General features: G+C 36.8%; 1 protein-coding gene across 1 annotated transcript; it reads right to left on the reverse strand.

Moving 5' to 3' along the window:
* Positions 1 to 3,217: 3,217 nt before the first annotated feature.
* Positions 3,218 to 17,291, reverse strand: LOC121427774 (galactose-3-O-sulfotransferase 2-like). The gene is made up of 3 exons (XM_041624329.1): positions 17,210 to 17,291; positions 5,209 to 5,260; positions 3,218 to 4,611 (listed from the first exon to the last, which is right to left on the reverse strand). The coding sequence occupies exons 1-3, from the start codon at positions 17,260 to 17,262 to the stop codon at positions 3,364 to 3,366; spliced, it is 1,353 nt and encodes a 450-aa protein (XP_041480263.1). The 5' UTR covers positions 17,263 to 17,291; the 3' UTR covers positions 3,218 to 3,363.
* Positions 17,292 to 17,685: the final 394 nt, after the last annotated feature.

The following is a 17,685-nucleotide window of genomic DNA, read 5'->3' on the forward strand; positions in this document are numbered from 1 at the left end:
CACCTTCATTATTGCCATCATCAATACCATCAGCATTATCATCATCATCATCATCACACCATCATCATCATCACCATCATCATCATCATATCACCATCATCATCATCACCATCATCACCACCACCATCATCATCATCATCATGGTCAGCATCATCACTATCAACATCAACATCATCACCATTATCTTCATCATCATCATCACACCATCATCATCATCATCACCATCATCATCACACCATCATCACCATCATCATCATCACTATCAACATCATCATCATTAACATCATCACCATCATCATCATCATCATCGTTTTTCTGCATGGCTATATATTACAGCAAAATGTTTGTTTGATTTTCTCTCTTTTTATTCAATTTGTATACTTTAATAATTATTAGACATCCATTCTGTTTCGGGGCGTCACATTTCAAGCATTTCTGCTTACAATGGCAATCCATCCTCTGCAACTTATTTTATGTTCAGTGATATATGTCTGTATCATGGATTGTTATGTAGAAGATAAATAAATAAATCAAATTCATACAATAACATTTAAATATATTTGAATAGTATAAATCACAAATATAGCCCACTATGTAAACAGACTGTGACCACACTTTCACTGTCGAGGTATCCACAGTGACAGTTTATCTTCACACTGTAACCTTTGAGCATTTTAGCAGTGTGAAACACATTTTCAGTCTAATATGAGAACATACTAATTCAAACTGATTAACCTAGACGTAAAATGTTTCCTAGCTAAAATACCAGCTTGGCGTTTACCCGCAAAACGCAGTCCTAAGTACATAGGATACTTTTGTTACAGAATAAACACTCAGGATATATATATTAAATACACATTTCAGATGTCACACAGATAAATTATTTTTTTAAATAAAATCCCTAAAGTTAATGATATACATCTGTTCCAACTCGGCCAATTTATGTACAAACTAAATAAAGATGATCTCCCCACATTTTTTTTTTCAATTATGTTCTGCAAAAACTCCTCTGTACACGATTATCCTACAAGACAACGAAACTCTTATCACCTACCCCCAACCCGACCTTTACTTGCAAAAAATTCTTGTCTTTTCTGGTCCCGTATATTGGAATTCCTTGCCCAACGCCTTGAAGGAATCCCCAAGCACCACAATTTTTAAACATCACCTTAAAAAGATGCTTATTTGCCAATACTTTACACAAACAAGTCAATCTACCATATCACCAAAAGTATATAACAAAAACTTTTTGTTAAGCCTCCAGGATACAACTTGCCTGCCGAACTGTTCCCGCACCTGTCATGCTCCTCTTTGCACCTCCAATTGTACCTGCACCCCCCCTCATTTCCTACATTTGCCTCTCTGTTCCTCCCTCATTATCACAATTATTGTAACCATATTGTTATTATTTATTATTACTACTATTATCATTTATTCTAATTTGTGACACTCTTTCGTTGTTACCTTCGATATTTTGTATAGCCTCCTTTTAAACTGTCTACCGTCTCTCCTTTATACTATAGTTTTGTATCATACGTATTAAAACTAAGTTACAGGGACTTGCTCCCATACAAGCTTTGCTTTTCTTGGCAAGCCCCCCCCCCCGTTCTGTTTTTTTTATAGTCATTACAGTCAAAGTTACTTTAGTTCGCATTAGTTCTCATTGCTTATACCTTCTAATTATGCATTATTCCGATTGATGTTGAATTTAAATCTGACTATGTATTGTTTGATTCTGTTGTGCTTTGTGAACGGAAAATTAATAAATCAAATCAATAGAACAGATATTCTGGTGTGAAGTTGTGGTTTAACTCTAATCATGATGGGTGTCTCTAACAGTGCTAGATCATGTTGTCACCTCTTTGACAAACGATTCTCAACTGACTGGAAATAATTAATGAAATCGTTAACTACATCATTAAAACAAATGAAAGCGCCAGGTAAAGATAGAAATTATGTATAGTGTAAGTGCAATTTTAACACATACTTAGAACATGGTCTAATTAAGTTTTGAAACTGAACTTTGGAATGTGGGCCTTACAGTACTGTGGAACATGTCATTGACACACAAAATTATGAAACGGGACTGATACTCCATGCAAGTCAAATTCACGGGCGTGTTTCATCTGCCATCAACATTTTTGGTCGGCAAGTTGTCAGATCTCAGATCAAGGAAATATGTCAGACTGACATATTTCCTTGATTTTGATTGGCTGAGAGGCACTGTTCTTATTGTAACTGTCGAATAAAACTTCCGACAAGTCCTTTTATGAAACGCTATATACCCAGATACTCGTCAGGTTTTAATGGGGTAGTGGCAGACGTTGTCTGTCAACCCCATTGGCGGCGGAAGCCAAAAAATTTGGGGGTGTCCACCTGAATTTTTGGGATGGGCACAGGTAAAAAATTGGACAAGCGCCCCAAAAAGGTTATCAACCTAAATTTAGGAGTTGCTAACCAAAAACTTTTGACAAGCAAAAAAAAAAAAAGGTCAACCTAAATTTTAGGGGGGGACAACACACGTTTCAGGGGGGTCCGCGTGAATTTAGGGGGGACGTAGGAATAAAAATTGACAAGAAAAAAAAAAAAAAAAAAAAGGTTATCAAAAAAAAATTAGGAGGGGGACCGTCCCTCCACCTAAAATTTAGGGGGGGGGTCACGTCCCCCCCCCCCGCTTCCACCGCCTATGGTTAATTGGAATGGTTCCACAACATTTGCTCCGGTGACAATCGCTCCGATGGAAATTCAACGGACTGTATGGACTGACTACTCGACTAAATTCAACCCTGGATTTAACACTGTACCCTATCCCAATCACAACCCTAAACCTTTATCCTATCCTGTATCTTATACGAAATTAAGCCCGGAACAAGCAAACGTCGTGCCATCGAGTGGAATATATATGCGTTCATAACAATTAGACCCAACATGTACCATGTTCTGTATTCCTCTCATGGCCAAACATGGCTAAGACAAAATTTCCGTTTTGTAAGTCTTTATGAACAGCAAGGTTGAAGGGCCCTGTCTCATAAAGAGTTACGATTGATCAAATCAATCTCAAGTATAAGGAAATCCATCAATGTCATATTTTTTTTTCTTTGGAAAATTTGATCAATGTAGTTTGAAAACAAAGAGAAGCGTACTGTATTGTCAAGAAAACAGTGAATGTATGAATATACGTCATTTCCTGAAAATATTTTGAACAAACATGTATTTTAGATATTGGCGTTGCTGGCTTTCCATAGTTGCGATTGATCGGATCAGTTGCAACTCTTTGTAAGACGGGGCCTGATCTTTATTTGGCAGTGAGGAATTCTGATGATCTGGCTTTGTGTTACTAGCCGACATTTAGGTCAATCGATTTCACCATGTTCTCGAAATCTTGTTTTGACTCAATGGACTTTTACTTTGGCTTACGTTTTGACGTCTTATTATCTCCTTAAAATCCGGTTGTAGCACGGACCTGCAAGCTATCGACGAATTCCTTGCTGTCGTTTGAATTTTAAACCCTTTGGTTGCGTTTACCTCGAAACCACACATCGTAAAAAAGTCTTGTTTCAGTTGACGAAAGTAGTCTAGGTCCTTCCAAAACCTTGGCCCGATCGCGGCGATCTTCTTCCAAAGTGTGCGATTAAAATGTTCATAAAGGATGGTATCAATTGGGTTCCATTGCCTTATTTTGGCCTTCTGGGACTCGTTCATTTTCGTTCTGGAAGATCGTCGGTTTGCACTTACGTATAGTATATCCTCGAAGTCCCAGCACATTAGGTGTTTGAGAAGTATAAGCGATTCGTCCATGTAGTCCGAAATTAGGACAAGGTCCAGCTTTTCGTCAAGGAATGCTACCGCGCTTTCAACCGATTTGTTATCTAGGTTATGCAAGGAATTTTTTGACAGCAGGTCAAAGGACATTCCATTCTTCGAGAATAGCTTACACTGACCGGGAAATTTTTTCCAATAATATGACGGTTTCTTCAAGAAGGTGGTTATGCTTTGTTCAACGTCAAGACCTTTCAATTTCATTCTGGTATGGCAAATAAAAAAGACAAAGGCAGATTCCCACTGGTCAACCGGATTGCGGAGTACTGTGATGTACCGGGTTTTCGGATTCATGAAACGGGTGAAGAACTTGAGATTTGGAAACAGTCGGATATGAACCGCAGCCATGTCGTAGTTCGAATAGTGATCAAAGTCCCCAGGCTCGACGCCGATTGGGGGAAGTATATCTGACGGTTTGGTCGGAGCAGCCTGACGGAAATGTCCTCTTAGAGGGTCTTTGGAGTAGATCAGAAACGATAAGTTCCGCGCCAGTCCGTATCGATTGACAATCTTCGTCAAGGTAGTACTTCCGGTTTTATGGGTCTTGACAAAAACCAGAGAAGATGAAGGCTTGCAGAGCTTTACCGCTGGATCAGGCAATTTCCACATTGGTTGCGAATAATCAAACAGTTGGCATATGATGCCACAGTTGTGATAACTGCGTGTATGATCATGAATCCGTAACTGGTCTTGCTCTGATGATGATGTCATGGAAGTGCTTGGGTCCAGTGCAACACGGGTGATGAGGAAGAGGGTCGTTGGTATCACTATCGTGAGAGCAGTCATAAATTTCTGGACCAGAACCAAAATTATAAAAGAGGAGAAATAGTTAATGATTATGAGAATAAACATGCAAGAATTATGATCAATATCAATTCTACAGCTCGCGGAGAAGACTGCAGTGTGCAAGGTCTATCCAAATTCTGCCCTTACGTAGAACAAATGCAAGGGCATATTCATATATTCTTACTTTATTGAAATGCACACATTGTAGACGAAATCAACAATGGCGTAAGAATATTTTGGCTGTTGGATGTACACAAAATATAAATATATAAATAATTACAAAATGCACATAAAAGTGGTATTCATCTGAGTTCCTTATTCAGTCTCTGGAAATGTCAAGTAAAAAAAATAAGTCATATTCATCCTACCATTGCCGATGTACTTTTTGTGCTGATATACAGGTTTGAAATTGCAGAATTCTTTTAAGGTTTCCTTTGAAAACGCATCAGGTTAATTAAATTGTAGGAATAACTTGTACTTGCTATTGCAACGACACGACATTGGCCTATCTACCTATGGACAAAAGTGTATCCGACTATTTAGGGAGATGACGGTTATACCTTCCTGATCCGACTCCCGGATCCAAACCCGATAATGACTTACCTTGAAAGTTGGAAGACTTCCTAGGTCCACCCGATTTCCCCCGACACGTGCACTGTGTAGAAAAAAGGACATATTTAGGGAACAGAATGATTTTTTTTAATTGCATTTAATCTAATAATAATAATAATAATAACGTGACTTTATATAGCGCTTAATACATCGGAAAGACATGTCTAAGCGCTTTACAGAATATATTATTACCCCTGTCATCGGATTCAATCAGTCATTCCCGCACAGAATATGTGCACATCCACTCCACTCCCTTGGGAGTATTAAAGTCAGTCGCTGGTGAGGCACACACAGTAATGGACAAGCTTCGATGAAATTTCACATCCTACTGGGTACCCATTTAGCACCTGGGTCGAGAGTGGCTTTGCCAAACGTGTCTTTGCCAAACGACACCAGACCGTGGTGGGATTCGTACACACGACCCTCTGTTTATGAGGCGAGAGTCAGAACCACTACACCACGGCTCCTCCACTATCATAAAAGTATGCATCAATTTATAATCTTAAGAGAATTCTAAATATAATACTTTTCTGATATTCCAATTCACGTCCCTTAGATATTTTCAATTATCTATTTTCGAGACAAAATTCACTTTTCAGTTTTCTCCATGTAATTGGAGGCATCACAAGCATCTCACCATAGTCATATAATGTGAGCGCCAAGCGCGTGCTGATTCTGTTTTATAATTACACCTATACACATGAACAGTGGTGTAATTACGGGGGGCACGACCCCCCCCCCATCGGCTGATCACAAAAAAAAACGGGGAAAAGGAGAAAAAGGGAGGAAGGAAGAGAAACGAAGTGGGAAAGAAGAACTTCTTATTCATTATAATTTTATATTATAATTATGTTATGTTACATTACATAATAAACATTTTTCATTACTTTATGAAATATAATTTTCTCAGGGCCTATGTCTTCCCTGTTCTTGGTGCTTGCATCGTCTGTTTAATGAGATATATAATTCTGTTGTACTAAAACCTCCCGTTTTCAAGTCAATTTATGAATTTATGTTACAAGTAAGTCTGCAGAGTGTAATGGGGGGTGTGGGTTTGGGTGCTTCTGTGTGTTTGTGTGTTTCTGTTGAGAATTGGGACTTTTAAAGGTTTATTTCTTGTATATTTTGCATATTATGTATTTTATAATTTGTATGTATTTTGATTAACAGGGCCCAATTGCAAACCAGCTTTTTATCTTTGTTAATGTTTTTTTATCGTGTATAGCTGAATTGGTCACCCTGTATAAAGATGTGAAATAAATAAATAAATAAATAAATATACACCAAATATATTTCCTCGCGTTTCGAGTTATTATTGTTTTATGTAGTGACATATGCTTATTTTTCACGACTACTTAAAATGATTGCCCCATGTTAAGGTCTTGATATAAATCATTTCCTGTCGGTGATTACGTTCGAATTAGTGGATTGGTGAGATTTGTCTGCTCTCCATGAATACGGATCAGTCCTTAAAATGTCCCTTTTTGCTGATGTGAATATCCAAAATTTCAGCTCGCGCTTCGCGCTCGCATCACTTGATTAGTGAAATATGTATGGTCTTCGTGAATTCCTACAAACAAGCCTTAAAATTCCCCTCTTCAGGTCTGAATTATCTAAATTTTGAGCTCGCGCTTAGCGCTTGCAATGTTTGAATAGTGAGATGCGTATGATATTCATGATTTAACAAGTGGAATGCCTCTGGCCGTCTCACCTGCATCACGCGGTTCAAAATAGCAGCAGTGCTGACTTTGAATACTACTCTAACTCGCACAAGATGTTCAGTGATACATGGTTACTCTTATGTCCACTTTTTATGAACTAGACCAATAAACTTACAGAGATATGATGGTTATTCAACAAAAAACCCCAACATGGCCAAAGTTCATTGACCTTACATGACCTTTGACCTTGATCATGTGACCTGAAACTCGCACAGGATGTTCAGTGATACTTGATTACTCTTATGTACAAGTTTCATGAATCAGATCCATAAACTTTCAAAGTTTTGATGGTAATTCTACAGATACACCCAATTCGGCCAAAGTTCATTGACCTTTGACCTTGGTCATGTGACCTGAAACGCGCACAGGATGTTCAGTGATATTTGATTACTCATATGTCCAAGTTTAATGAACTAGACTAATAAACTTTCAAAGTTATGTTGGTAATTCAACAGATACCCCCGATTCGGCCAAAGTTCATTGACCCTAAATGACCTTTGACCTTAATCATGAGACCTGAAACTTGCACAAAATATTCAGTGATGCTTGATTACTATTATGTCCAAGTTTCATGAACCAGATCCATAAACTTTCAAAGTTATGATGGGAATTCAACAGATATCCCCAATTCGGCCAAAGTTCATTGACCCTAAATGACCTTTGACCTTGGTCATGTGACGTGAAACTCATGCAGGATGTTCAGTGATACTTGATTAACCTTATGTCCAAGTTTCATGAACTAGGTCCATATATTTTCTAAGTTATGATGACATTTCAAAAACTTAACCTCAGGTTAAGATTTCAATGTTGATTCCTCCAACATGGTCTAAGTTCATTGACCCTAAATGACCTTTGACCTTGGTCATGTGACATGAAACTTTAATAGGATGTTCAGTAATACTTGATTAACCTTATGGCCAAGTTTCATGAACTATGTCCATATACTTTCTAAGTTATGATGTCATTTCAAAAACTTAACCTCAGGTTAAGATTTGATGTTGACGCCGCCGCCGCCGTCGCCGCCGCCGTCGCCGCCGCCGTCGGAAAAGCGGCGCCTATAGTCTCACTCTGCTTCGCAGGTGAGACAAAAATGGTTACAAGTGCTTAATTATGTAATTCTAACAAAATCAGCAAGCGCTTGGCACTCGCATTAGATGACTATGGTTGGATATGTATACTCTTAATGGATTCCTAAAATACAGTCCTTTAAATCTTCTTGTTTGGGGTCAATATATACAAAAATTTCAGCTCGCGCTTCGCGCTCGCATTGTTTAGCGAGACAGGTACGTATCATGATTACAAAATATTGATTATAATGTCACTTTTTATGTCTGAATATCAAAATTTTCAGCTCGCGCTCGCATTATTTGATTAGTGAGATATATATCCGTTTAATGGCATTGTCTTTAAAATGTCTCCCTGGCAACTGAGCGCGCTTTGCGCGCTCACGAAGTAATTAAAAAAAAATTCTGGTGACCCCAATGCCGTACCCACGGTACGCCACTGCACATGAATCAATTTTTTTGGTGTCATTGTATTCATGAAGATGATACGTATCTCACTAATCAAATTACTGCGAACGCGAAGCGCTAGCTGCAAATTTTTGATATTCAGACTTGAAGAGAGGCATTCTACTTGTTTGTAGGAATTCATTAAGACCATACGTATTTCATTAACCAATTGATGCCAGCGTGAAGCGCGAGCTGGACATTTTTTGAAATTCAAATCAGAAAAAAGGACATATATGGACTGCTTTCAGTGATTTATGAAGAGCAGAAATATCTCATCATCCACTAATGCGAAAGTATGCACGGACTGGAAATGTTTTATTCAGACCTTGAAAGGGGGCAATCGTTCATCCAAGTTTGAACGATAAGTCTTTTCTTTCTAGTCACTCTGTTTCTGAAATAGGCTTACTAGTCCAGGATAGAAGAGGCATAACCTCGTTTTTTAATATATACAATATTTATTATAGTTTCTTGTCAATTCTAGGGTACTGATTAGGAATCTGAATGATGCCACTCGTGTAACCTTGAGTATATTTTCCGCCAATTGGCAAAATCCAATCCAAAAATATGCAAATTATCCATTAAAATCATAAAATTGTCTGCACATTGACAATAAAATGCATGAAATTGTGTGACAGGAGTGAAATACTATCTGAAAAAAAATTTGACAAAACATTTATTTTCCTGATATTCAAAATGACCGCCATAGGCCCTTTGTATACTTTATTATGTACAATATGAATAGGGAAAACTAATTTTCACAAAATGAGCACTAAACTGCAAAAAAAATGGCGATGTATGAACGAAGTAATACATGCAAATCATCATTACTAACGAGATATATCATTTATTATGTCATAAATGGGAACATTGCTGTATTTTGATATCTAAAATAGCTGCCACTGGCCCAAACAGTATTGCGTACAATGGCAATGGGGCCAAAAAAAAATCACAAGAGTGATCACTAAAGTGCATATTATTAAGATTAAACGAGTGGAATACTGACTAAAAACATAGTTGTTATATTATCATTATATTATTAAAATGCCATGTATGTGATGAATGTTGTATTTTGATATTCAAAATGGCTGCCAAAGGCCCAAAAAGTATTATGCACAATGAGAAAGAGGAGCCAAGAAATCACAAGAGTGAGCACTAAAATGCATATACATGTGATAAATTAATGGGATACTGTCTAAAATGTATTTTCTAATAAAATACTAGTACTAGTTTATCATTGTGGTTTAAAGTTTGTGTTAAATATTGTATTTTGACTTTCAAAGTGGCCGTCATAGACATTAACAGTATTATGTAAAATGCAATGTTGGAAACCAATATTCACAGGAGTGAGCACCATAAATGCACGTAATAATGATCTATGAATAAAATAATGCCTGAAAGCATGATTTCTATGAAGATATATCACTTATTCTGCCAGTAAGGCGATACATACTGTTATTGGTAAGTTAAAATGGCCGCTGCACGCCCTCCCGGTATTATGCACAATGTGAATGGGAATAAATTATTTCAACAGAATTTGGCTTTGTTTGGCCAAATGGTGATGTATGAGTGAAATATTGTCTGAAAACGTGATTTCTAACAAAATATATCATATCTTATGTAATTCAGGAGATAAATACTGTATTTCAACATTCAAAATGGCTGCCATATGCTCTTTTGTGAACATTATTTGTCTCCACTCAAATTGTATATTATACGATAAGGGCCTCTGGTGGTCATTTTCAATTTAAAAATACAGCATTTATCACCTTAATTACACAATATGATATATCTCGTTAGAAACCATGGTTTAGACAATATTTCACCCTTACATCACAATTCACAATTATATCACACAATATCTAGAGTCAAGCAAAGCCAAATTCTGTCAAAATTATACGTCCCATGTTACAATGTACACAATACTTTTAGGACCTATGGCAGCCATTTTGGATTTCAAAGTACAGCACTCATTACCTCCACGACCAATATATGATGTAGATACAAATAATGTTTAAGACAATATTTTTACTCGTACATTGCAGTTATATGCATTTTATGATTCTCACTCTTGCGAAAATTAGTTTTCCTATTCGCATGTTACATAATTTAGTTAGGGCTTGAAGAGGTTATTTTGCATGTCAAAATACAGCAAGTCCCCCAAAAATTTCCCTCTCAGAGTGCCGAATAGATTCCAAAATATTGTACAATGTAGTATTCTAAATGTTCAGGAGTAGAAAGCTCATTTCATAATTTAACTTCTATGAAAATTTCATTGGTCTCGCTTCAGTGGTTTTGAATATACACTATTTTATGTAACAGTGGTGCATTTTAGCCCATTCCAAGTTTGCAACATTGATATATATATGACATATTAACAATGATCTTTTTAGTCAGTATTCCACTCGCTTATCTTAATAATATGCATTTTAGCGCTCACTCTTGTCATTTTTTTTTGGCCCCGGCCATTGCCATTGTTCATAATACTCTTTGGGCCAGTGGCGGCTATTTTAGATATCAAAATACAGCAATGTTCCAATATATGACATAATAAATGATATATCTTATTAGTAATGATGATTTGCATATGTTACTTCGTTCATGCATCGCGATTTTTTGCGGTTTACTTACTTACTTTACTTTAATTCCGCGATGCTGTAGGCTTGAGTTGAGTGCCTGTTCATCGATCGTAGTATCTCCTCTGGTGGTAGTACAGTATCCATGGTAGTGCTATTTTTGTGAAAATCAGTTTTCCCTATTCATATTTAGAGTATACAATGGCCTATGGCGGACATTTTGAATATCAGGAAAATAAATGTTTTGTCAAAAATTATTTTTTCAGAGAGTATTTCACTCCTGCCACACGATTTCATGCATTTCATAGCCAATGTGCGGATAATTTTAAGATTTTCATGGGTAATTTGCATATTTTGGCGGCCATATTGGATTTTGCCAATTGGCGGAAAGTGCTCAAGGTTACACAAGTGGCATCATCCAGATTCGTAATCAGCACCCTCGAATTGATAAGAAACCATCAAAAAAATTGTATATATAAAAAACCAATGTTTGGTCAAGTTTCTTTGGGGCCTATCCTGGCCTATACGTGTCTTATCAGACTAATAGTAACGTTATAAATGCCAATCGATCAATAATATTTACATTTGACTTTTCATATACCTTGACTTTGATACCAGCTATCAATGTTATTACGTGTATTCTGTTCAATAAACAAAGTCATTATTAACGGTCAAGTCCACCTCAGAAAAATTATGATTTGAATCAATAGAGAAAAATCAGACAAGCACAATGCTGAAAATTTTCATTCAAAATCTGATGTAAAATAAGAAAGTTATGACATTTCAAAGTTTTTTTAACAAAATAGTGATATGAACGAGCCAGTTACATCCAAATGAGAGAGTCGATGATATCACTCACTATTTATTTTGTTTTTGATTGTTTGAATTATATAGATCTATAAAATATTTCAATTTTTACGAATTTGACGATTAGGACCTCCTTGCCTGAAGCACAAAATGTTAAAATTATGGAATTCCATGTGTTCAGGGAGGAATTAAACTTCATTGCATATGACAATGACGAGAAAATCAAAATATTTCATATTTCATGTAATAAAATACAAAAGAAATAGTGAGTGATGTCATCAGTTCCTCATTTGCATACCGACCGAGATGTGCATATTAATGTTTTGTGAAATGAAGCGAAACTTTAAAATGTCATAACTTTCTTATTTTACATCTGATATTGATGAAATTTTCAGTGTTATGCTTGTTGAATTTTTCTCTTTTTATTTAAATCAAGTTTTTTGAGGGTGGACTTGTCCTTTAATAAGAGGAATGTGAAAACATGAGAGTATCATGATGTCAATAAAAAATACCTTGCGGGGTTCAAGGGTGGCACCCGTCAGATTCCTACACTGAAAAAACTCCGGTGTTCATTTAACACCAGCCCGTAATATATACATGTCTACACTAGAGAAGTGTTAAACAACACCAGTTTGGTTTTGGTCTAACACCAGATATGTGTTTGTACAACATCAATTAGTATTAAAACAGCATCGGTTTGATTTCAAACTGGTGTTATTTCAATACTTCTCTGGTATGGACATATAGATTCCAGGCTGGTGTTAAATCAACACCGGGTTTTTTGCGGAGTAATATACACACCTAACAGGGTTGCACTTCTTCTTTTTCTTTTATAAAAAAGAGCAGACATATCTCATCAATTCACTAATGCGAACGTAAGCACGGACTAGAAATGCTTTATATTCAGACCTTAAAAGGGGGACGAAGTCTTTAAGCAGTCATGAAAAAGAAGTTTATGTCACTACATAAAACAATAATAGAAGTGCGAGGAAATATATTTGGTGAATATTGACTTGAAAACGGGATGCTTTGGGACAACATGGTTATATATCTCGTTAAACAGACACTGCGATCACCAGGAACGATGAACACATTGGCCCCTTGGCAAATTATATGTTCATAAAGTTATGAAAAAATATTTCTTACGTGATAATAATATACAATTAATGCACATTTATGAGTGTGTTATGACGATGCAGCACACTCGAGGGTATTTACAATTATGCGAAAGCAAGAGGCGCTTGCGCCGAGTGCTTTTGCATAATATTGTGAATGCCCGAGAGTTGCTCGCATCGTCACTAACATCACGAATCTTAAAATGTGCATTAATTGTTTTATAAAACGGGTCGGCAAAATGATTTTTTCATGGAAATCTTGTTCAAATCCCTCCAACTTGTGTACGATCGCACAGACGAAGAGATCACAAGACTGTCAATTATGACATCACAGGCGTATCTACTATGCGCGCCTAAGTAAGCGCATCAAAATCCTAGCCAGCCTCTTTTACTGAACGCGTATCAGTTTTTACGCGCAACTGGAACTAATGCTGCACAAAAATTGCACGGTGTTGCACAAAAAATGCACAGTGCTGCACGAAAAATGCACGACTGGAAGGTTGCGCATAATTAAAGCATGAACACGTGACTTGAATACGCACTCACCATTGGCTACATCCTTGAACCCGTTTTATAATATAATATAGTAAATAGTGGTAGTAAAATACGAGCTGTGATTGGCTGGATTTGTACCACGTGACCTCCCTTCAAAAAGTTATATTGTACATATGTACAATATAACTTTCGATTTTTGGATGGCAAAATCCATGATGGGGGGCTTAGATTAAGGGATCTATTTACTATAATAAATAGTGAACGTTCTATCATACAATATTACTGGACTATATGAACTCCAAATATAAAATTATCCCTCGTGCAAGCCTATTTCACCTCGGCCTTCGGCCTCGGTGAAATAAACCTGCACTCGGGATAATTTTATATTTGTCGTACATATAATCCAGTATATTGTACAATAGATTGTACACTATTTATATAATATATCAGTATTTATTTGTCCGTATAAAAAAACAGCAATTATAATGTACAATAATTTCTTCTCTCCCACTACGTTTTTCTTCCTTCCTCCCTCTTTTTCTACTCCCCCCCCCCCCCCCGGTTTTTTGCCAGCCGATGGGGGGGGGGCACGTGCCCCCAATGTCCCCCCGTAGTTTGGCCGTAATGTGGCAAAAGGGTCTATCTGCACATTCGCCTTCGAAAAACGTTCTGAGAAAATCAGCTTTGAAGTTTGAGCATTTGATTTACTTGTAGAATACTTCAGAGTTAATTTTAGCTGGTGGACTCTATTCTATCACTTAGTTTATCTTTGAAAAATTGTTTTTAGTCCCTTTTTATTATTTTAATCCCTTTACTTTTCTTGTATGATCCAGTTTTGGAATCTCGGGAGCAAAGACAATGATATTTATCCGGCAGAAGGGTCTATATGCACATAGACCTTTTTGCCAGATTAAATGATGGCAGATAATGATGTTTATTTTATCAAGCAAACGGAGTCTATCTGTAGATACACCCTGTTGTCAGAGAGGGAAATTGTGTTAATTTAACCAGGCAGAAAGGCATATATGCACGGTTGGTAAACTATTATAATATTTGACAGGCTGCGCAGGACTCTCAACTTCATGGTCTACAACTACTTGGTTTACTATCCATTTTGTCCAAAACCATTTGGTCTACTAGGCGTTTGGTTCATACCCATTTGGTCTACTAAGCATTTGTTACAAAACCATTTGGTCTACTAGGTGTTTGGTCCACAACCATTTGGTCTACTAGGCGTTGTTATAAAACCATTTGGTATACTAGGCGTTTGGTCCATAACCATTTGGTCTACTAGGCGTTGTTATAAAACCATTTGGTCTACTAGGCGTTTGGTCCATAAGCAATTGGTCTACTAGACGTTGTTACAAAACCACTGGTCTACTTGGTGTTTGGTCCACAAGTATTTGGTCTACTAGGCATTTAGTCCACGACCATTCGGTCTACTAGGCATTCATACAAAACCATTTGGTCTACTATGCTGTGGTCCACAAGCATTTGGTCTACAGGCGTCTGGTCCACAAGCATTTTGTCTACTAGGCATTGTTACAAAACCATTTGGTCTACTAGGCGTTTGGTCCACAAGCATTTGGTCTACTAGGCATTGTTACAAAAACCATTTGGTCTACTAGGCGTTTATAACTAATTGACTTTGTTCTGAAAGCAATTGGTTGGATGCACAGGGTGTCTTAGCGATTGGAAAATTTAAAACCTACCCCAACAAAAAATAAATAAATGAATATATAGAATATCAATAATGATACTATCCAAGATTTTACACTTAATTATTGGGTAGGATATTGTTGATTATACAATATTAATCAATTATAAAGTTGGGCATAACAACTTTTTTTTGTTTTATCCATCTTATAAGATCTTCATTAATCATAACCAATTGTATTTTGATTTCTCTTTCTCACACATGCCACAGACTGACGAAGAGTTTTACTTTGCCTTTCATTCTTTAAGAGCTATCTGTTTTCTTCTAAGATCTATGATTTTATTTTTTATATGGCTAACATCTACCAATTGTGTTTTTTCATTTCTTCTATTTTTTGCATTTTCTCCTCTCTCCCTTGCTCTCCTTTTATTTTCTCTACTCTTCTTCTTTCGTGCTAGCCATCCCAACCTTTCTTAAATCTGTGTTCACCTTTTGCAATGTTCTGCATGGGATTACAGTGTTTACACTTTAATTGGTTAAAATTTGTTTAATCTTTGTACAGGGCCCATCCTCTCAATTATACAGATGCAATCTCATTCCCTTACAATCACCATGAAACTTCCTCAAATCCAACATGTAGGCTATGGTAATAAACTACACAAACAAATTTTAAGTGAGCTTGAGTTCTGAACTTTAATAACAGCCATTAAAAACACTAAATGCGTTTTTATAATCATATTTCAATTAATGAGCGCTATATATACAGATTCATTCAAATTTACATTGTTCCGTTTCAATTGAAGTGAATGTATTCAGTATAATTTAATCAGTTGTGCATCAGTTGTGCAACTGTGCATTACAATCAGTTGAACGAGATAATATAAGCAAAACATACATAATTGAAATCTAAGTCATTCAATGATTCATAATTTTTCCTTCACAGTTCAAATATTTCATGAATACAGACTTGAATTTATGGAGCTAACCACAATGTCACTTATTCAATTCAAGATTTATCAAAAACAACAGTCTTAGCTGAATTAGAAGTTATTAATAGAATACATATTTTAAGCATTAAAAACAGCAGCATTTGTAAATATACTGCAATAAGAAATATGTATTCATCTAAGGCAAGATAGTGTGAGTGGGCCTGACGTTAGTCTCTAGATAGGCCGCTAGGCGGTAGGCCTAACGTTAGGCGTACATGATTCAGACTTTACTGACTTATATAGGCCTAATTTGGGCTACCGAATACCACAGACATATATGCAACCTGCGTGCGACCGGCGGGCGTTTTAAATTGCCGGGCCGCGCCAGCCCGCGGCAGTCCCAGCCACGCGCCTGCTAGCTCGGCAAGCTAGCTGCAGGCTAGGTTGGGCGCGGGACTTGTCTTTGATAATGATAGCTCTGCCCAATTAACTTACACATCGATCCCCAACCTTTCGATTTGGCAACTGATAGGATGTATGCGCAGATAGACCCTTTTGCCTGATTAAATGAACACATCTTCTCCACAATTTAATCTGGCAAAAGGGTCTATGTGCAGATAGACCCTTCTGCCAGATTATGGAATTTGATATTGCTTATTAATATTGGTGTCCTCTGGTATCTCTAAAACGAAAGATCGAGCACCACTGAGAGTTGGCCATATGAAAATTTTGGCCTCATAAACCCTAGATTTAGATATGAAAAAAATCGAACATTTTGCAGATAGGCCTAGACCTTTTTGCCAGATTAGGGCCGAGTTACGCCACTGCGTTTGGTTTAATATTGGCTTCAATGTTGTGAAATTTTTAGATTAAACTAGCTGACATGATTTGTAAACTGTCAATATAATCACAAGCAAATTAAGCCATGATACATACAATTCAAAGATAGACGAAATTAGACTGATCCTGTCAGCATATAACATCGATCTAGGTTGTACTTAAAAAAGATGTACTCCTATGAAAGTATAAAAAATTAAATAAATAAAAAGGGACATGTCTAACACTAACTTCAATTGAGGTATGAAACAGCTTGAATACGTTGTGAAGGTTTTTTTTAAATAACCGATAATTCCGTTCCTATTTCATCTGTCTGGACTCTGGGTATAAACGCCTGGATAACTTACCATGTCCATGCTGAACATCGCTGCAACACCGGGATATCATTGTTAACTACCATCTTCCTTTTCTTCGAAGTTTCTCGCAGAAATCCCTTGTCTTGCAAATTTCTAATCAAACTGTTTAAAAATTCAAATTTGACTCATTTTGGCATCATCTTTTAATTCCAAATGACTCGATGGATGAAACGGCTACAGAATTGATTTGCTACAGATAACATATCGATAATGATGAATGATTCCGGATTTGAGATCACAGATAGCTAGATGACCTGGTATATGGTAGCTAGCTAGCTAGCTTCGTCGAGAATCCCAAATCTGTTAGTATATATCTATATCTCGCGCGTCGATAAAGCTTAAGAGCGAGCGATCGCGAGCGAGCGAGCAGAACTAGCATGCAGTAACTTGGGATACGGTAACTTGTGAAGGTGCGGGGGCCTGGCATATAGCACATATAAATTCTACATGATGTGACGTACCGTAGA

This window comes from Lytechinus variegatus, chromosome 14 (assembly GCF_018143015.1).
Source record: "Lytechinus variegatus isolate NC3 chromosome 14, Lvar_3.0, whole genome shotgun sequence".
NCBI classification, from domain to species: Eukaryota; Metazoa; Echinodermata; class Echinoidea; order Temnopleuroida; family Toxopneustidae; genus Lytechinus; species Lytechinus variegatus.

Bases quoted from the DNA above. Each gene is read 5' to 3' on its own strand.
- LOC121427774 (XM_041624329.1), bottom strand. From the start codon at position 17,262: ATGGTAGTTAACAATGATATCCCGGTGTTGCAGCGATGTTCAGCATGG. The intron at 5,261-17,209 runs GTAAGTTATCCA...TTTTCTACACAG, and splicing joins CGATGTTCAGCATGGACATG to TGCACGTGTCGGGGGAAATC. The intron at 4,612-5,208 runs GTAAGTCATTAT...GTTCTGGTCCAG, and splicing joins GAAGTCTTCCAACTTTCAAG to AAATTTATGACTGCTCTCAC.